General features: G+C 43.4%; 1 protein-coding gene across 1 annotated transcript in view; it reads left to right on the top strand.

Annotated features, from left to right (window-relative positions):
* Positions 1–21,077, top strand: part of LOC125236931 — a 43,470-nt gene that overhangs the window by 21,147 nt on the left and 1,246 nt on the right. The window contains exons 11-22 of the mRNA XM_048143847.1: positions 434–926; positions 1,139–2,047; positions 2,160–2,219; positions 2,629–2,652; positions 8,263–8,319; positions 8,722–8,817; positions 10,513–10,581; positions 11,797–11,961; positions 18,694–18,794; positions 19,482–19,574; positions 20,184–20,243; positions 20,609–20,777. Coding sequence (XP_047999804.1) covers positions 434–926; positions 1,139–2,047; positions 2,160–2,219; positions 2,629–2,652; positions 8,263–8,319; positions 8,722–8,817; positions 10,513–10,581; positions 11,797–11,961; positions 18,694–18,794; positions 19,482–19,574; positions 20,184–20,243; positions 20,609–20,777 — 2,296 coding nt within the window. The remainder of the gene's footprint in view (positions 1–433; positions 927–1,138; positions 2,048–2,159; positions 2,220–2,628; positions 2,653–8,262; positions 8,320–8,721; positions 8,818–10,512; positions 10,582–11,796; positions 11,962–18,693; positions 18,795–19,481; positions 19,575–20,183; positions 20,244–20,608; positions 20,778–21,077) is intronic.

Genomic DNA, 21,077 nt, shown 5'->3' with positions numbered 1-21,077 from the left:
ACGATGATCGAAGACATCGGAATTGATAGTTTCTTTCTGTCGTCTTATTCTGCGATGATTGCCAAAACGCTGTTAATAGCTAAAATACCAGTTGACTCGCGAATTCTTTTGACCGTTTTCAATAAAAACAAACCTAGGAAACAAAAAAAACAAGTGGAGAAAGAAACGGAAATTTTCGGTCACTCGCAACGCAACAAAGGAATCGCAATTCAGAATTATTAAAAACTGACCGGATGTACCTTACTTTTTTGTATATCATAGGGCTTCTAAAAGGCATCTCCATGCAACTGGTTTTAATTTAGGAACATAATTTTACCTAGACTTATTTCCTATGACTGCTAACACTTTTTACAATTAATAAGTAAATTTTAATATAACAGGGAGTTTTAATTTTAATCTGTGTCCATTTTGCAAATGAACTTTCAATTTACAGGCTCCAAATCAAGCTATGTACTCAGGTGGATACCGCCCGAACGTCGACAAGGATTATCCCAAACCCGGGCGGCCCCTGGAACCGCCATCGCCCTGGCAGCAGAACAGGGACAAACCTATCCGACCAGATATGATAAAGCGGGACGACGAACGAATCCCACCACGTATGCCGTTCGACAGACAAGGAAAGGACATCAGACCTCATTCACCGAGAAAGAGTCGATCCCCCACTCGCAGAGACAAGTCTCAAGATAGATTCAAAAGACATTCGCCTTCTCCGCGCTCGCCCCGCCGCTCTTGGGCGCTAGAGAAACGACGAAGCCCTGAAATTAGAGAGGCCCCGCCACCACCCATTTGGCCAGGGCAAGGTCCTCCAGAAGAAAAAAGACCAGACTTTGAAGAAAAGAGAAGACCCGTGTGGGAATATGATAAGACGGCTCTCGATGTCAGACGACCCGAGGAGGAACGAAGATTCCCCCCGCAAGAAACTATTCGTGTGCGTACGGACCTGGGACCCCGCCCGGAACGCAGAGAAGAACTGGACTTCAAACGCGACGACAGATTCGGAAGGGACGGGCCTAAATTTAGTCCCAGAGATGATTTCGACAAGAAGATACCCAAATTTAGCCCGAGAGATGACTTTGAAAAGAAAAGCAGATTCGCTCCCATTGACGATTTGGAGAAAAACCCAAATTCGATCCTCGAGATGACTTCAACGTCAATAAGCCGAAGTTTAGTCCGCGAGATGATTTCGAAGACAAGAGATCTAAGTTTCCGCCGTTCGACGACAAAAGACCCAAATTTTCACCGCGGGAAGAATTCACCAAACCGCCCGTATGCAGAGACCCACCGCGTGACGAGTTCGAAGACATCAGGAAAGACCCGAAATACACTCGAGACTTCGACAGACCCAAATTCAGTCCTAGAGACGATTTTAACGATGGTCGCGATGATTTCCGAAGGCACGATGATGAAAGAAAATGGGACGCGCCCAAACCGGCTGAAAGAGAGGATTACAGAAGAGATGCTCCCGCGAAGAGACCTGAAGCAGCAAGAATGGAATTGCACAGGGAGGTTCTCCGGAAGATGTCCGAAGAACTGGATAAAGACTTCGAAGATGTACACAAAAGAGCGCGAGATTTCCAAAAGAGAGCTGAGGAGTTCCGCCGAGACGATCGCAAGAGGGACTACGATCGCAGAGAACCAGAGCCGAAGACGTACGAAGACCGCCCGAAGTATGAAGATAGGCCAAAACCTCGCGATGATGACCACTTCCGTTACGAAGAGCGCAGAAAAGAAGACTGGAACACCGAGGAACACATCAAATCTAAAGCCATCAAAGCCAAAAAAGATAAAGCGATCGAGGAAATTACACAGAAAATCCTTGACAAGCACAACATCGACTCTGAAGCGGAACAGAACAAGCGTGTCTGTCAGGAATTGAAGCTCGCCGTTAGCAGAGTCTTTACCGAAATGTTCGGGGACAGCGATGTATCGTTCATAGAGCTGATAGTGAAATTCAACGCCAAATACAGCGGAGCTGGCGAGGACAAGATTCTCAGAGATGTCATGTCAAGTTTCCCGAGTCAATTCAGACCGAAACGTTCCAATCCAGGTAAGATCTAACCCTAACCACCAAATATTGAATGATTTCCACTTGTGCAAAATTAATAACATAAGTACGTATATTTAAGACATTATTCAACAATTTAATATTTTTTTTTCAGACTATTCTGACGCCCCTCCCAAAAGCGTTAAGCGCTTTAATGAGCCATCTTCAACTCAAGGTAATGCCCATTTACGTAAAATGTTGTGTGCTACGTTCAAATTTTGGATTTGAGAATGAGCACTGTCATTTGAAATGTGCTGTTTTTATCCTTCAAAATGTTCTTTGCCGTCGTCGCTACGTCAAGTCAAATCAAAAGTTAGGTATTTAGACTATTTAGTAAAATTCTGACGTTGCCTCCCTGTTTTTCTCAATAATAGGGAACAACTTATAGTTGAGGGAGACAGGGTTATCGGTTTTGTTTAATTTACTCAAGATCGAATTTTGAAAGCCTATACCCGATAGGTAGGCGTGGAGGTGTCCACTCTCAAATCTAACATATAGTAAAACATTAGCTTAATAAGATAATAACCTAGATTTTTATTAAAATCGGTATGTTATAAGTCATATCAAAATTTCGTTATTTTCAGGCGATAGTAAAACTAAGCCGCATGGTAAGTACATTCATTATGTTCCCTGTCACATTATACTAAATTTAAAATTGTCAAATTGTATACTATGTAATTTTATGAATAGTTCCAGAGTGGGATATGACACAAGCACCAGCCACGGTAAACGTGGGTATTCCGTTCCCGCCACCAGTTATTGTACCGATGATGGTGCCGTCAGTGTCCCAGCAACCTTTCCAGGGACCTGAGAAGCAAATTGACAACAACATACTCTATCTCTGCAAAGACGATTTCGAACCGTTCACAGGTCGCGAAGCCGTTTTACTAAAGACCTACTTGATTCAGCAGATCGTTAAGGAATCTGAGGCAGGCTCGTGGGCGCCGGATTTCACTTTCAGGGGCCTCCACAGCACTCTGCGCTACGAGCTACAGATGCGCGACGAACTCACCAAAAAGTGGCTTTTCAAACACGATTTCACTCAAAGCGGCTTCAATTTCAACATCCTAGTCTACACTAGCGAGGAACTCTGGTACGAAAGGGCTGCTATATGGCTTCCCGGTCATTCCAGGTGCAAAATCGAGCCGCTTGACAAACTCAAGCTGCAGAACAAAAAACTCGAAGGCGCTAGGGTAAGTAAATGGAAGCTCGTCAAGAAAATCGTTACCTCTAAAGGTACTAGAGTTTACGTAGACATGCCCCCCGCGGCTGCCCGCGCTCTCGAAAAATACAACATGACTCTCAGTTACGAACTGCAAAAAGTCAGCGTGTTCCTAAAAGCAGTCGCTATAGATAAAGACGCGTTCGATTTAGGATTAAAAGAGAAATCCATGACGAACGCAATAGAACTGAGGAACGCTGCTATCAACAACCCGATGCCCATGATCGCTAACGATCCCCAATTGGTCAAGATCACGGTACCTGGCAACAAAAATCTGGGCATCAACCAAGCTCGAAAAATCAGAGAGATTATCATCGCCCAAATCTTCAAATATCACCAAGATGGTGGTAACAGTAGGACCGATTTCGTCAAACACGGCTTTCAGAGTCCTCGGTTTTTTGGGATTCTTCCGGACAACACCGAATCACAACGATGGTTGTTAAAATTAGGCGATTGTAATTTAAGCATGAAACTTGTGATCGTAGGGGCTGATGAAATGAACACTCGATATATACCCATGTATATAACCTTCTTAGATGAAGGTAACAGAGTGAACGCACCTATTGTTCTTGAGAGACTCAAGCACAGTAACAGAGGGGTAAAAGGAATAGATTTCGGCAAATGGAAAGTTCAGAAACTTCAAAAAGAATTCCACAACAAAGCTGTGTACGTGAGATTGGAAGTGGATATCGACGTTGTATCAGTTGAGACTATAATAAGTATGAAGTACAAACTAGACTTTGTTGATGAGAAAAATCGCTGTGTAGTCGCTGAAGTGAAATATCATAAATCAGAGAAAGCCTTGCTTGACTTGGTCAAAAAGTTGAAGTCGGAGTTACAGGACACTTATGATGAAGCGGATATGGACCTGGGCTCTGGGGAAAGTGATGATGAGGTAGTTTGCATAGATAATACTGAGGTGGTCTGCATCGATAATTGATTCAAAGATTTCAGGTGTCCGTGAGTTGTGTAATGATTATTCGGTGATTATGATTATTGTAAGCTTAGAATTTATATTTAGCCACTTTTAAACCCTTCTCGCGAAATATCAATTAATCGTGGTGATGGTGGTATTATACAGAATGACAATTATGTGTCTGAAAGGTTTCAGAAGGCAATATAAAATTAATACTATTTCGATGGTAATTACGAGAGTAATTATAAGAGAAATGATTTCAGCTAGAGGAAAAATTGCAGTTTTTTTAACGAAGTTTGTACTTGTTTTTAATAAGAAGGGTTTTTAGATTTGGCAAAATATATCTGTTTTTTTTTTCTTTCATATTTTGTTTTCTGTAGACATGTAAGTATGCGAGAAGTCGCATTTGTGTTTAAGGAATAAAGCTAAATTAATTGAGTTTATTCTTATTTCTTTGGGATGATGAACAATAAGGGTCTTAACCTGACTCAGTTGGTAACTTGAACCCTATCTGAAAATCGTAAATAGTATATTGTGGAATAGGCATAAATAAATAGCAATAATGATTAAAAAATATTCTGCTCGCAACATTCGTCTTAGTATAAAACTGGCCAAAACCTGGCTTTACCTACATATGTAAACGAAAAATCAAGACCTGTTGATCGAAGTTAGCTTTGAAACGGATCTCTGGAATGTTGAACTTGCTAGCTACAAATATAAGCCAAAAAGTACCTTGTGATTTCAGTCTGTATAAAGTAATATGAATATTAAGTTAAGATATTCGGTAAGTTACATTATCTACTCTTAATGCTTGTGTTTTATATGTTAGAGCTATGACCTTGCTATTTACTTTTCGATTGTGTTTCTTCGATATATGACTTTGTTAAGAGATTTAAGGTGATGGAGTTGCTTGGATACAGTCCTGCAGTGAAACCAAGTTCTGGGCAACCTGTCGGAGACGGATCAAGTCTCTGGAGCACCTATTAGAAGATTGACATTCAACATGATGTTTGCAAGAAGTTTTTCGCCGGAATAAGTTCAAGACTGACGAGATGCAGGTAAGAATTTTCAGGAATTTATGACGACTGTTTGCAGGTGCAACACAGAATAAGGTCGACGGTGCGACAGGTTAAGTATGCCATAATCCTTTTGAAATACTTACGCTGAATCAGCCGACGGAAGACACATTAGAACTTCACTCAGTAAGTTTATAGCATGTAATCTACTTCTATTTCTGTTTTACTACTTCTATTGCGGGTCACAACTGGATGAGACTAGCTTCAGGACCGGGAGAAGTGGCGTACTAGAAGAGAGGCCTATGCTCAGCAGTGGGCGATAAGGGGCTGATATGATGATGATGATGATGATGATTTCTGTTTTTCCTGATCTCTTATTGATGAGGATTTTGTCCAGTTATAAGCATGTACGTGAGCCGGCCTCTTCACGGCGCGGCGTCCGGTCGTCCTGACACCCTCAATCCGAAAACGAGAGTTATGTGTTGTAAGTGCTTTACTTTGTTTTTGTACATATTTTATCGAGATACTTAGTCCACGGGCCAGTAAAGAAGTTGGTATAATTTGGGGATACTAAGTTTCCTTTTTACAGCAGTTATTTAGGCTTATAAGGATGTTAAAACCAGTTGAATCCTTCACTCAGTTGCTCCTACTCCTCAATGACTCACTCTTACTCTTGTATGAGGAGACATACCTTTTGTAGATAAAGCGGTATCATAATGCTCAATGCGCGTCTACCTACCGCGGTCTACCGCTTTATGAGAATATTGGACTGTGTTAGTGCGTGTCGCAGATTTATATAACAAATAGTCGTTATCGCTTGCCTTTCAGGCCAGCAATTGTCTTCGGTGAAAAAATCCGTTTCGTCGTTCCGGTTGGTCCGCTATGATTTAATTAATCTGTTGTAATTTCAGATGTTATTTCATATTTTAAGAGCTTCTGGCACAGGAATATCATTTTGAGTCTCACGCGTTCGAATTCAGAAAATTGTCACTGAAAATAATAAGCAAGTCACCGTTTTAAACCGGTATTTTAGTGACAAAATCTCGTATGCGGGATTCAAAAATCGCCCTCCTGGGCTCTATACAGAACTACGAACTACGACCCTCTATGGGCGAAATGCTTTTTCATCAAATTATGCTTTTCCTTGTATGGGACAACTTTTCCTGTCAGTCCTGCGGTGGACTATGTCGGTCTCGCATTTAAGTCAGCCATCAGAAAAGGTGCTTCTCGAATATTACACCATAAATCGTCAGCAATAGACGTTAAGGTCGATTATGATGATGTCAAGACACTATGTAACATAATTGCCGAAGATAAATCCTACGGCTTATACATTACCTTCTATAGTACCTTTAATTTTCATGGTGTTTATTTTAAAATTAGTAGTTCTCGAGATATTTAGGAATGTGACAGACGGACAGAGTCGCACCATAAGGGTTCCTGTTTGTACCTTTTTGGTACGGAACCCTAAAAAGGAAGTGGTATTCGTAACCGCTATTCGATACCGGTTATGCTCTTAAATGGATCACCAGCATTAATGTTACATCCTGTATGACATCACGACTGCTGTTTCTTGATTGATTTCCAGATAGTACGATCCTAAACCATTTATTCTTTATCGGTCACAATGTTCTACCGTTTCTATGTCAGGATGTCGTCCTGACACGTCAAGTTTTTGGTTAGGATTTTGGAACTGGGAGACTGTTAGGATTTTAGTAACTCCAGTTATACGCTAGAATCTAGCTCTAATGATTAGAGCTGTGGAAGCGAAAGGCAAGGTTGTAGTGTAGCTACAGCAAAATAAATGGTGCCGATGGTGGCGATAGTGCGTGCAAATATGAAGGATTAGCTGTTCCTGAAGGTTTAGTGTATGATCTAATAGAAACTTTATTACTTTATTGTGGTAACGATTAAGTTCTTGTTAAAGAATGACCATCCAGTATTTGTCAGGATTTTCAAGAGCAACGTTCGATCCATGCTGTCAGGATTTTCAACATTTTCATAATAATGAAAATGTCTTAAGTTAGAGTCGTTCCGTAAGAAAACACGATTTTAGTTCGACTCTCTAAAACCCTGTCATCAAGAGACAAGCAGGTTTTGAGTTCCCGTGTAACTCTTGTAATCTTTAGTTTTGATCTAATAGAAATAGAAGGTGTACAATGAAGATACTTAAGTGAATTCTGTATTTTCGCCGTTGGTGTCAGTTACAAACATCATGATATTCGTGATAAGTAAATATTAGGGTGCAATACAAAAGGCACCATAAAAACTTTTATTTTTACTACAAATAGGCTTACTCATGGCCACAGACTGGAGAATAAATAAAACCTGGTAAGATTTTACTTTTAAATATATTAGGATATGTAAGCAACGGGATCTGCCAACGCATTTCTGTATCTTCTATTTATTTCACTCTCAAGGATTGTACCAAAAGCCAACCGTTTTTCAGCAGCTACGGTGAGTTATATCAATTTTATAACAATAATGGCAAAATAATTCTTCAATTTCAGCAATAATAAAATCTACAAGATTTTGTTGGCTACGTTTGGCAATTGGGGTCGTGCGTGAACTATAAAGGACGACACACGAGTGTTTGCCTACAGCTTGGAAGTATTATTCGAATCCTTAGTTCATTTAGGCCATCGGTTGGAGACAACCCTTTACGTGTGGGCGAAATGTAGTCCAGCACACTACAGGGTCTTTTATAAAGCTTGTTTTTTGCCGCATGTCTATAGTTGTTAAACAGACCTGTTTTGAGAGGTGGCGTCGATTCCACCCTATAGAAATTGGTTCCGCTGTGCAATTGGCCTAAGTTATGCCGACTGATACCAGAAGCCACTATCGTACCAATAGATTACTGCGAGCAAGTTACACTGCGATTTACGCAGGTTGATACCTGGAGTCAAGTGTCAACTCATGATACAGCTTAGGTTATAGCAACCAAATATGCATATCCCCTATACAATTTTTGATTTTTATCCGTTTTTCGTCTCCCAATTTGTTGACAACGGACCTTAAATACATATTTGTTTATTTTATAAACGAAACAGTTGTCTTGTTGCAGGCAGGACCTACGCTCCGGTTACGAAGACAAAGTTCGTGAAAGAGATCGGCGCAAAAGGTGTTTACACATATGATACTTTATATTTACATTTTTTAGCTTTAGTCGTTGCATAATTTGTGGGACTATTATTTAGTATTTGGTCCATCTGCGTGTGCCAATACGTCACTATTTCTTTATACTCTACTAGCTTTTGCCCGCGGCTTCGCTCGCGTTAAATTCGCAAATTGCGGAATGCTCCATACAAACTTCCACCCCCCATTTTAGGGAAAAGGTTAGAGTTTCAAAAAGTATCCTATGTCACTCTCCATCCCTTAAACAATCTCCACTTAAAAAAATCACGTCAATTCGTCGCTCCGTTTTGCCGTGAAAGACGGACAAACAAACAGATACACACACTTTCCCATTTATAATATTAGTATGGATTCTCTTTGTTATAATAACTTGTTCCCCTTTTCACAGAATACTTGAAGCAAAGTCCGGCAAAAAGAGCAAGAGTGGAACAGTTCTATGAAGATGCAAGAAGACAGGCTTCTAAGAATATGCATAAATTGACGGGTAAGTTTTCACGGAATTTAAAATAATACCTCTTTCCAGAATAAACGCTTTCAATGGCTTAGCCGTTTATAGAATACTAGTTTTTGCCTGCGGCTTCGCTCGCGTTAGAAAGAGACAAAAAGTAGCCTATGTCACTCTCCATCCCTTCAACTATCTCCCTAAAAAAATCACGTCAATTCGTCGCTCCGTTTTGCCATGAAAGACGGACAAACAAACAGACACACACACTTTCCCATTTATAATATTAGTATGGATAGCCTTTGCCGTAGCTCGCGTTAAATTCAAAAATTGTGGAATGCTCCATACAAACTTCCATCCCCCTATTTTAGGGAAGTGGGGGTTAGAAAGAGACAAAAAGTAGCCTATGTCACTCTCCATCCCTTCAACAATCTCCACTAAAAAAAATCACGTCAATTCGTCGCTCCGTTTTGAAAGAGGGACAAACAAACAGACACACCCACACTTTCCCATTTATAATATTGGTATGAATAATATTAGTATGTATTTATTTGACTTAGCTCTACGAATGGGTTACCCTTTCGAGATACCGCTTAAACGAAAAAGTTCCTTCTTAATTCGAAAAGTTATAATAAATAAATATTATAGGATATTCTTACACAGATTGACTGAGGCTCATGGTAAGCTCTAGAAGGCTTGTGTTGTGGGTACTCAGACAACGATATATATAATATACTAGCTTTTGTCCGCGGCTTCGCTCGCGTTAGAAAGATACAAAAAGAAGCCTATGTCACTCTCCATCCCTTCAACTATCTCCACTTAAAAAATCACGTCAATTCGTCGCTCCGTTTTGCCGTGAAAGAGGGACAAACAAACAGACACACACACACTTTCCCATTTATAATATAGGTATGAATGTGCAATTCCCGTTAAGTTTGTACATTGGGATCACGTCTCCGATTTGGATAAAAATTGGTAGGCTGATAGAGTCCGTGATGCTGAGCAAGATCCACTAGGTCTCCCAAAATGTCCTATGTAGTTTGTATGAAACCTTCCTTTTTTGTTACCAGATTTCTATACATTTTCGGTAACAAAAAAGGAAAGTTTCATACAATCAACCTAGGACATTTTGGGAAACCTAGTGGATCTTGCTCAGCATCATGGACTCTATCAGCCTACCAATTTTTATCCAAATCGGAGACGTGATCCAAATGTACAAACTAAACGGGAATTGCTGGAATAATATTAGTAATATTAGTATGGATTTATTTGACTTAGGTCTACGAATGGGTTACCCTTTCGAGATACCGCTTAAACGAAAAAGTTCCTTCTTAATTCAAAAATTATAATAAATAAATAAATATTATAGGACATTCTTACACAGATTGACTGAGGCCCACGGTAAGCTCTAGAAGGCTTGTGTTGTGGGTACTCAGACAACGATATATATAATATACTAGCTTTTGTCCGCGGCTTCGCTCGCGTTAGAAAGATACAAAAAGAAGCCTATGTCACTCTCCATCCCTTCAACTATCTCCACTTAAAAAATCACGTCAATTCGTCGCTCCGTTTTCCCGTGAAAGACGGACAAACAAACAGACACACTTTCCCATTTATAATATTATTATGGATTACTTGGATAAATACTATGGCGAATGTTGTCAACGCGCGAACACAAACTCCTTCACTTTACATAAATAATCTTTAAATTTTAAATTCTTTTATTTTATGTCGTAGAGTCCAAGCCAGTCGCTACAGCAAAAGTAATCGAGAAGAAACCAGCTCTTTATAACGAGTCCAAAAATGGTGAGTTGTTCAAATTAAATTAAGGCTGCCAGAGCTCAACGAGGGTGCGGTGTGCTGATGACGGGAGGACTTACGGAACTAACTTGTTCCGTCTATTGTCCTTTGAGTCGTCGGCAACCCGAACCCTCCTTAGAACTTGTACACTCCTTTTTGCTGTGCAGCAAAAGGGAATGTACAAGTTTCTAATGGGGTGGCAACGCGCATGTGACACTGTTTGAGTTGCAGGCGTCCATAGGTTACGGTGACCGCTTTACACCAGGCGGGCCGTATGCTTGTTTGCCACCGACGTAGTATTTAAAAAAGAAAATAAAAACAGTCGGCAAAAATATTTGCTTCGCACGCCTACGTATTAGCGTATCAAAAATATGGCTTTATAGAAAGGTCATTATTGCAACAAAATTCTAAAATCCTGCTTTTACCAGGGGCGGCTCACTCTGCGATTCTATCGCCGCGCTACAAGTACATGCTGGCGGCCGCGAGTTCGCGGCCTAATCAGGGGTGGCGCGCGTTCTCACGGAACGCACGTTCGCACTTTCTATTGTTACTTTACGTCGCGAGTTTTTTTAAAGTTTTATATGCGATGTCCGCGTGTGCATGGCTAATGGTGCTTAGTTAAATAGACATCATGAATAAAATAGGACAGTCTTACACAGATCTACTATTGATTAAGTCCAAAGGAAAAGTTCAATAAGGTTTGTGATGTTGGGACTTAAACAAAAATATATATAGACTGTATATATACCTAAAAGTACCCAAGACTGGAATATAATAGCATAATATTTCATCTCAGTATTAATTCGTTTTAATCCTTAGACAACCCTATCGTCCGACGCAGCGCACGTGCGGCTCGTTTCTTTGTTAGAATTTTGTAGGCATTTAAAAGGCGGCATTTCGTGAACATCAAAAGAGTGGGCCTTCTGTACTTGTACTATTATATATTCTGTGCTTTTACTTACTTAATTTTTAAGTTGTACAACTTTGGAATTCCCTACCTCTTTAGCTCTTGACATAAGACGCGCTCAGTCTCCTAACTCTTTCAAGAGACTACCTAAACTCCATTTTTTTTCTTTCGTATGTCATATTTTGTTTGATTACTCCAGCACAAGGATTTATGCATTTCACAAACTAAGCTACAAGCTTGACCGTACTTACTTACAACGCACGTATCTACGTAAAAATATAAGGTCTAATAACGTCTAATTTAAATAATTATAGCTACAGACGAACCCCCGAAACCCAAAAGGATACGTCAACGACGGAAACCAGAACAAAAAGTAAAGAGCGACGCAGAAAAGGACTTAGACAAAGCAGAGGCGAAAGATGCAGCTTCGGTCGCAGAGTTGCTGAATGAATTAAGGAAGGAGCTACTAGCTAATAAAGGTAAGTTGTGTTAAATTTTAGAGATATTAAGGTAAAACAATGTTATATGTAACTCCATTAGACTTATATTGACCGGGATATAGACCGTGATTACCTTTTTGATTTTTGTCGAGCTCCCGATATTTCGACGCAGTTGCATGCATCATGATCACGGAAAACTGACGAAGGCGGGTGGATGTTAAAGTTGCATAGACAGCGCGCGATCTATCCCGGTCGATATAAGTCTAATGAAAATAACCGTGAATCATTCAAAACTCTTATATGTAACTCCGTCTAGACAGATAAAGTCTAAGAGAAAACGTAACTCAGAACCATAAAGAAAAAGGTACGGTGGCTAGGCGTTGGCGTTACACCTTTGATGGTCGCTCTGCTAGATGGTAGCGCTTTGTAGACTAATATTAATGTTTGACATTTTAACACGTATCAAGCTAAGGATATGGGCCAAAATTTCAAAACTGAACTTCAAAAGTTTTGAGCCGTGTCGAGAGATTATTGTCTGCTCTGTGATTACACATTTTAGTTTGACAGTAACTCTCTATAGCTAATACTCGATTCTCTTTGAGGGAAAGTAAGGCAAATTATAGGTTTAATAAAAGGTAAAATACCAACCGAGTATTACACTTAAACTGTGCCTATTCGCAAGGGCAAAACAATAGTTATTTGTTATACAAGGGGGCAAAGTTGTATTATTTGTGCCGTTTGTATATCCGAGGTCTTTATAGAGAGTACGTCGCAGACGTCGCATCGGACCGATAGATGGCGCCATCGTTCGTTGTAAGTCGCTCCGGCGTCTCACCGCCGCGATGTTGGTAGTCCCGTTTTTCCCCACCTGCAACACAAGGCCCCCCGCGCCCCGACTCGCCACCAGCCACCCACATTGTTTCGTCGAACGCCGAAGTGACCGGTTGTCGCGTATTCCGTTCGAACATTTTTACAGCATGGTGTCTCGAAATTAATCTTTTAGTTTCTATTTCCTTGTTATTTCTGGTCAAACCAGAGTTATTCGTGTTTTTATTTAAAAAGTGGCTTATAACGTTTCGGAATTATGAAATTTTTCAATTTCATCCGTCAATTCTTTCTTCCCTTTTAATTTGCGCTCGTTCGTCTTGAATAATGAGATATATTATGCCTCGCTAGCGATCATTATTCGTCTTTCGGGGTTCTCACTATAGAAATGAACGAGCGGTGCTTTATGATTCTACCCACTTTTTTGTAAGAAAGTTCCATGCTGCAAAAATCGTTACCGTTAATCAGTTTTCTTTTTAAACTATTCGCATTTCCGAGACTAAAGTAGGAAGTGTTATCCGCGTATTAAAAGTTTCGCGCGAGAATATAAGCGGTAACGTAGGTAAGTTGCTCCGCCGGGGACCACGTGCTCCGGGGACCACGTGCTTCGCGACCGCGGGCTGCGCGACCTGCGGGCTGCGGCGGCGGCGGCGGCGGCGGCGGGCGCGGTGAAGGAATACCGCGCTCCAAGGAGGTTTGAATTTCTCCGACGAATGGGTGAGCGGATTCATATTATTTTAGAAAGAATTCCGATTCGGTGCGGAGGCCCCAAGCCACGTGTCGACGCCGAAACTTACTGTAGCGCTGCGATAGCGCCGCTGACCGCGGCAGTGTTGTCCGCGCGTCGGCGCCGCCGAGGTTACGTAGAAGTTGCCTCCTCGTTAACGTTGGCCATCTCTGCGGTGCCGCCGAACAACGTTGTGGCCGCCGCATAGGCGTCGCGTGCGACGCTGTAAGTATGTCTGCTGCTGCCCCGACGCGAGCGCCGTGCCGTTAGTGATCAGTCGTCAATACGCAGGCTACCAGCGCGGCCACCTTCTGCCCCCGCCACAACGCCGCGAGCCTGCTGAAGCTGTCCACCAGTATCGCTGGCCGCCACGCTTATGCTGGCGCCTTGATGGTGATGCAGAGCGTTCGTCTGCCGTGACAACGCCGCGATCCTGCTGAAGCTGTCCACCAGTATCGCTGGCCGCCACGCTTATGCTGGCGCCTTGATGGTGATGCAGAGCGTTCGTCTGCCGTGACAACGCCGCGATCCTGCTGAAGCTGTCCACCAGTATCGCTGGCCGCCACGCTTATGCTGGCGCCTCGATGGTGATGCAGAGCGTTCGTCTGCCGTGACCACGCCGCGATCCTGCTGAAGCTGTCCACCAGTATCGCTGGCCGCCACGCTTATGCTGGCGCCTCGATGGTGACGATGCAGAGCGTTCGTCTGCCGTGACGACACCGCGATCCTGCTGAAGCTGTCCACCAGTATCGCTGGCCGCCACGCTTATGCTGGCGCCTCGATGGTGATGCAGAGCGTGCGTCTGCCTTGACAACGCCGCGAGCCTGCTGAAGCTGTCCACCAATATCGCTGGCCGCCACGCTTATGCTGGCGCCTCGATGGTGATGCAGAGCGTTCGTCTGCCGTGACAACGCCGCGATCCTGCTGACCTGCTGTAGCTGTCCACCAGTATCGCTGGCCGCCACGCTTATGCTGGCGCCTCGATGGTGATGCAGCGAGCTCATCTGCCGTGACAACGCCGCGATCCTGCTGAAGCTGTCCACCAGTATCGCTGGCCGCCACGCTTATGCTGGCGCCTCGATGGTGATGTAGAGCGTTCATATGCCGTGACAACGACGCGAGACGCGACCCTGCCGAAGCTGTCCACCAGTATTGCTGGCCGCCACGCTTATGCTGGCGCCTCAGTGGTGATGCGGAGCGTAATACTGTTAACCGCTGCACAGGCGTCGCAATCCTTCTGCTGCGTCTGCCGTGACAACGCCGCAAGCTACTTGAAGTTTTCCACCGGTGTCGTCGGCCGACACGCTCATGCTGGCGCCTTGATGTCGCCTCTATCGCACGAGGTAAGATTGTAGACGCGGCGACCTTCATCGCGCCACCGAGCGCAATACTGCGGCTACCGCGAAGGCGTCGCTAATTTTCCTGCCGCGTTTGCCGTGACGACGCCGCGAACTCTGTTGATGCTGTTCACCGATGTAGCTGACTGCCACGCTTGCACCGGTGCCTCCCGCGCTGACGGCGGCCACCTCGAGAAGGCCACCGAGCACGATACTGCGTGACGCGACAGGGCATCGAGACGCCTTTCGAGCTGACGACGGCCGTCTCAATCTCACCGCCGAACATAACAGCGTCTGCTGCAGTGACAAGCTGGTAAGATTGCTGATGTGGGCCCTTGGTGCTGCTAGCCGCCACGCTGATAACGCCCGTCGCGCCTAAGATGTCACGCTCACCGCGAACACTGTCTTCCCCTACAATGGTGCCACGACCACGACTATCCAGGCTCCGTCTGCTACGGTATCGTTGCAGACTCTGTTGCTGACCAGGCTGATACTACCCTCCAATGTGACGCCGGGCGCCGCTATCAGCTGACATCCCGTACACTATGGTATCCACTCTTCTCTTTCCAGTTCCCGTGAAGTACGACTGTATTTACACTCTATTTTGACCAAGGACTCCTCCGTCGCCGAAGTGAGAACAGATAAATTCTAAAGATGCTACGTCCTAACGTGGTTTGGACACCCATAGTTGAACGAGGTAAGACGTCAATAACCGGACGAGGAGCCGCACTGCTGCGAGGGTGTCCTGACGATGTTCGCGAGCTATCTAATCGGAGAGGCGCCTCGCGAGAAGACCCTGTGATTCCTGTACATCGCTCATTGTGTAGGTCAAAGACATCGTAAAGGTTTGCGAAAAAAAAAAACAAAAAAAAAAAAATCCCTTTCAGAATGTACAGATCTGAATTCGAGCCAGCGTCCTGCATCCTGAGCGTGCGTCTGTTTACCGGGCGGACACCAAAACCGATCGGCAATCTGGCCGCGGGGGTTCCAAGTACACGATGATTTCCCGGAGGCTTGTGGCGCCCCCTGTCCATTCGAGAGATTAACTTATTCGCCGAGCCTCTAATAAACAAATTGGGAAAAATAAACCTGCTTCGCCTTAGTGAACTTCAGATTCCAGCTCAAAGCGAAAGGGGCCAGGAACTCAGGAGTACTTCAGTAGTTATCATCTGGCTCGACTATACTCAATTGATATAGTGCTTGATTCGATCGTAGAACCTGATTTCATAAATTTCACAACTTTCGTGGTCTACAGAGGAAGGTTGCACCGCTGTAGTTTCCAGCATTACCTCGTACAGCTGCCGATAGCTGTAGGCCAATCGCCCCTGTTTTGCTTGCATCTGCAGCCCGATAAGACCTTCAATAATCGGAACATTGTACGAACTAAAGCTCTTCCGATGGAGAATAATCTTCAACAGGCGGTGGCGCTGGCGACTGAAGTGACATGCAGTCGGATTAAGGTTCGCATAGCACTATATGCTATGCACAGTTCAGTTGTATGTTATGTTATGCTGTACGATGGCAGGACTACATCTCTTCTGTTACGAGTAACTACGACAGTAACTGCTGACTCCAACAGACTGTCGTACGAGGTCAGTATGCACCCCCTGGGAGCCAAGTAAGTGACCTTCGGTGACCTCGCCTTCTTCTGCTTCGCCCGTCATCGTACCTCTTCGTCTGCGAGAGCCCTGCATTACGCCGTACAACGGTACGTATTAAGCCTCCGCCACACATAAAGCGCATTCCGCTTCGCTAACGCTACGCTATCAGCGCGCTGAATGCGCGTGCATTCCGCTCGCGTCCCGCGCGCGTTGCGCTCGCTATCAGCGCTCGTTCGTTCCCGCTAGCGCCCACTGGGCGCAACGCCAGCGTTAGTGCGGTGCACCGCCATTATTGCGCTCCGCCTACGCTCTTAAAGCGCGCATGTGTGGCGGTGTTAAATTCACCCCTTGACCTGCTACCACGACGTGTTCAGCAACCACCAGCGATGCGACACGGACGTCTCCACCTCTCAGTCTACTCTGTCGACCTTCATTGCACGAAGTAGAAATCCGTCGCATCGGGTTTTGGATTAGGTAATGGATTACCCTAAGAGTCAATGACTGACTTAAAGAAATCGACTGATACCTCCGTTCAGTGTAGTTGCAATCGACAGCGCTCGTACTTTTCATCTTCTAGGCTAGTTTTACCGAGCGATCGGTATCCTCAAATGCCCTCACTAAAAAGAGTTCAGAGTTCAGGAGTCTCGCTTGCAACCGCGCTCGCTTGACGCGAAATAGTCTGATCGAAAATACCAGTATTGTAACAAATAGCCCTTGGGCGCGTGAGTGATGACCTTTTTCTGTGTTTGATATGGACGTAAGACGTTGGACTTTAAATAGTCATATCAAAGCTAATATTGATTTAGATAATTTTTACGAAGGGTTGACAAAAGCAGTATCAATTACGTTACCCTGCTACAGTACAGATAGTTACACTACTTTTACAGTTAATTTCCACACTTTGTGTCTGAAATTGGGTTTATAACCTGATAAAATAACGTGTCTGTTAATAATAATAGTGTATCTAAGGTTTTTGTATCTTGTTCAAGTCAGCCTCGCCTACATCTTTTTTTGGTTTTGATCTGCGATGTATAATAATGTCATTTCTCTAACTATTCGCTGACTAAAGCTAAACGTCATCACGAAAATCTCTTTATGCGTTTCTGGCACCGAGATATTCGCGGATCGAAGGCTATTTCGACTGATACATCTGTCAAATCGGTTCAACTGATTCACTTATTCTTCTATGCTATGCCAATAGGGCTACCAAAGGGTTGCGCGCCAGCTGACTCGCCACCAGGAGATAATAAACAGGTCTCTATAAAGACCTCGGATATACAAACGGCACAAATAATATAAAAATTTTACCTTCCAATAAAATTTGTATTATTTTGCCTGGTATATCCGAGGTCTGAGTGATGCCTTCCTGGTAGGCTTAATATACCGTCGGCACTTCTCCTCAACAATGAGGGTGGCTGGTGGCGAGTCGGGGCGCGGGGGGCCTTGTGTTGCAGGTGGGGAAAAACGGGACTACCAACATCGCGGCGGTGAGACGCCGGAGCGACTTACAACGAACGATGGCGCCATCTATCGGTCCGATGCGACGTCTGCGACGTACTCTCTATAAAGACCTCGGATATACCAGGCAAAATAATACAAATTTTATTGGAAGGTAAAATTTTTATATTTTAACGCCGAGTGTGGAATTGAAAAACGAGCAAGTGCGCTACAACGCAAAAAATGCGTTTATCACTGCTTCCAATAGTTACACAGGTGGTAAGGCACTGGTCCCACCGCGAGCTAGTAAGCTATGAGCTATCGGCTATAAAAACGAACAAAAGATAAGCACTCGCGTGTAAATAAAAGAGACACGGCGATGTTTATAGTTACTCGCCCAGCGGTGAGCTATCAATATCGCCGTGTCTCTTTTATTTGCACAGGAGTGCTTATCTTTTGTTCGTTTTTATAGCCGATAGCACATAGCTTACTAGTTCGCGGTGAGACCAGTGCTTAAATCATCTTTATTACTAGATTCACCTACTTTTATTAATTTTAATGCAGTGAATTTGACTTTATTCAAGGTCAAATTACTTTACCCACTAGTGGATAAAATGCGTTTTTACTCGCTGGTATTAAAGGACAAAACACGTGTTTCCGAGCTAGTGAGGGGAAAAATATTATCCCAATAGCGAACGCTCGAAAACATACCTAAATATATCTCTCACACGGTGTGCCCATAGCTTTTTTCGCAATTTCTGACATTTAGACTTTATCCCTTCAACTTAAAGATAACTAATCTTGTTTTATTTCTTAACTAAGAATAAGTAATATTTGTTCAAAGCATCCGACAAGCAAACGGAGACTAACCAAAAGGACGAGAATCAACTCGACGACATCACAGCCAATGTACTACAGGACGAATTGAAGCAGATTATGATTAAGGTAAAAAGTTCACTTCGTGCATTTCTTTCCGAAATATGTAGCGTTACATGCCTAAAGGGTCCTTTAGTGCAATAAGAAATCTTTTAAAACCGATATAAATTACACATATGAAAGAAAAAGTGACCAAGGCCTCCAGTGCCTGAGGCTGGAATCGAACCAGCGTACCCTGCAATCGCGGCAGATGCCTATTTCCGCTCGGCCACCCAGGTCACAGCTGCTGAGGTCGAAATTATCTCTCATATGAGTAATCTATACAAGGACTCGTAGCGCCCTCTGACCATCCCTAGGGTAGAACGGTATGGTTCTTGCCCCCCATGTCAACCAAACTCAGGTTGGTTTCAACACAGCTCGAGAGATGGCGCTGCTAAATCAATTCTAATTAACATTAAGTTAATTAGAAGAAATCTTTTATCTGAATTTATATGGGACTTTATTGCACTTGAAGCATAAAACCCTTTTGTGCTGGTCACATATTCTCAAAGTGCACGACTGGTGCCCTCATTTTGTCGGCTTTTCTATAATAAACTGTATGGTGTCAAATTAGTTCCAACGGCCGCCCTAGCAATAATGCCGGACATGCCTCACATGCCCATAATATGACGTGTATTTGTGACAATCAGCTCTCTGTCACGCACTTTGCCAATAGCCATCGAAGCATCAATTTGTTAACCTATACTAATTCCCCAGGTGTGGCAAGAGTTACCAGATTCACCGCCTACGGACGCCGAGGACGTGGTCGCAGACAAGTTCAGAAACGAAGCGGGGGATGATTTGATGAATGTGAGGATTTATTCAGTTATAAATATTATTATTTTTTAGACGGCCGGCATTAACTGACCGAAGCCTTAGTCCGTTTTCACATTATCCGATCCGATATCGGATGTCGGAAGGATTTCAATAGAAAAATTCCAAGATTGCGCCTGTAATGTATGGAATATCGGTCCGACATCCGATATCGGATCGGATAATGTGAAAACGCACTTAGGGTCTCGCCAAACCTATCGACGCCAAAAATCGCTCGTTAGTATGAACATGAATTCAGCGATGAAGACGCGTAAACGTCTTGATACTAACGAGCTATGTTTGGTCGACTAGCGCCGATTTCACGTCGATATGTTTGGGGAAACCCTTAGTGTAGGTCTACGCCCTACTGTTTGTCTTTGGGTTTTGTTTTTTTTATGTCAGGATGTTCTCTATCAGTTGCAATTCACAACCGGTTCAAATCTCAGAATAGAGACATTTTGTCTATCTAGATTTTGGAACTTCTACAGTCTCAAGGAACTATGTATTTGAACCTTAAACATTTTTAAGTCTATAGAGGTCTACAGGTCACAATTAAAGCCACTAGTTTTTATTGGCTATCATTTAGAAGTTTTGTTATCCTTTCAGGCGATGGGGCTGAATGTTACAGCAAGATTATTAAATCTGCACAATCCACTTTATGCTAAGGTAAGATGCACTCTCACAATAATAACAATATTCATATTAAAACTAGCTTATTCCGCGGCTTCGTTCGCGTTAAATACTGAAATTGTGGAATGCCCCATAAAAACCTCCTTGTAGGGAAGTGGGGACTTAGGAAGAGTCGAAAAGTAGCCTATGTCACTCTCCAATTTCCATCCCTTCAAGTATCTCCACTTACAAAATCACATCAATTCGTCGCTCCGTTTTGTCGTGAAAGACGGCCAAACAAACAGACAACACACTTTCCCTCTCTAATATTAGTACAGTTATTAAAATATATAAAATGCTTCCTATGAATGATATTTGAACTGCTTCAGCTTTTGAGCAATCTTATTTCGATATTCTTCCAGCTCTATTTCTCCGGGAAACCCGAAGCGGGTTGCCTCCAAGCCTTCATTAGCGAGCACAAAATAACAGCCTTCAAACGCATAGCTCACAGCGACAGAGACGTATTCGCGGCGCGTTTCGACCATATAGCGGACTTCGACCGACTGTGCGTTCATAGTGAAGTCAAGTGTGGTAAGTAGATGATATCGAGTAACAATAAATGCCCATGAAAAGTTTGATAAAACAATTCGTCTGTGACATTTCCGTGGGAAACGGATGCTAAACAAGTGGCAAAAGTTAACGGAATGGTGGCCGCTTACAGATGTAAGAAGCGCTTGGCATCCGTTGTCTCGATGGATCGGAAAATTGCGGGTCACAACTGGATGAGACTAGCCAAGGACCGGGAGAAGTGGCGTACATTCAGCAGCAGAAGTTACGTAACGGTCAAGGTGTTCACAATGATCCTAACACGCTCTTATTGTCTTAAAAATA

This window comes from Leguminivora glycinivorella, chromosome 20 (assembly GCF_023078275.1).
Source record: "Leguminivora glycinivorella isolate SPB_JAAS2020 chromosome 20, LegGlyc_1.1, whole genome shotgun sequence".
NCBI classification, from domain to species: domain Eukaryota; kingdom Metazoa; phylum Arthropoda; class Insecta; order Lepidoptera; family Tortricidae; genus Leguminivora; species Leguminivora glycinivorella.
This window is presented reverse-complemented; position numbering and strand designations above follow the sequence as displayed.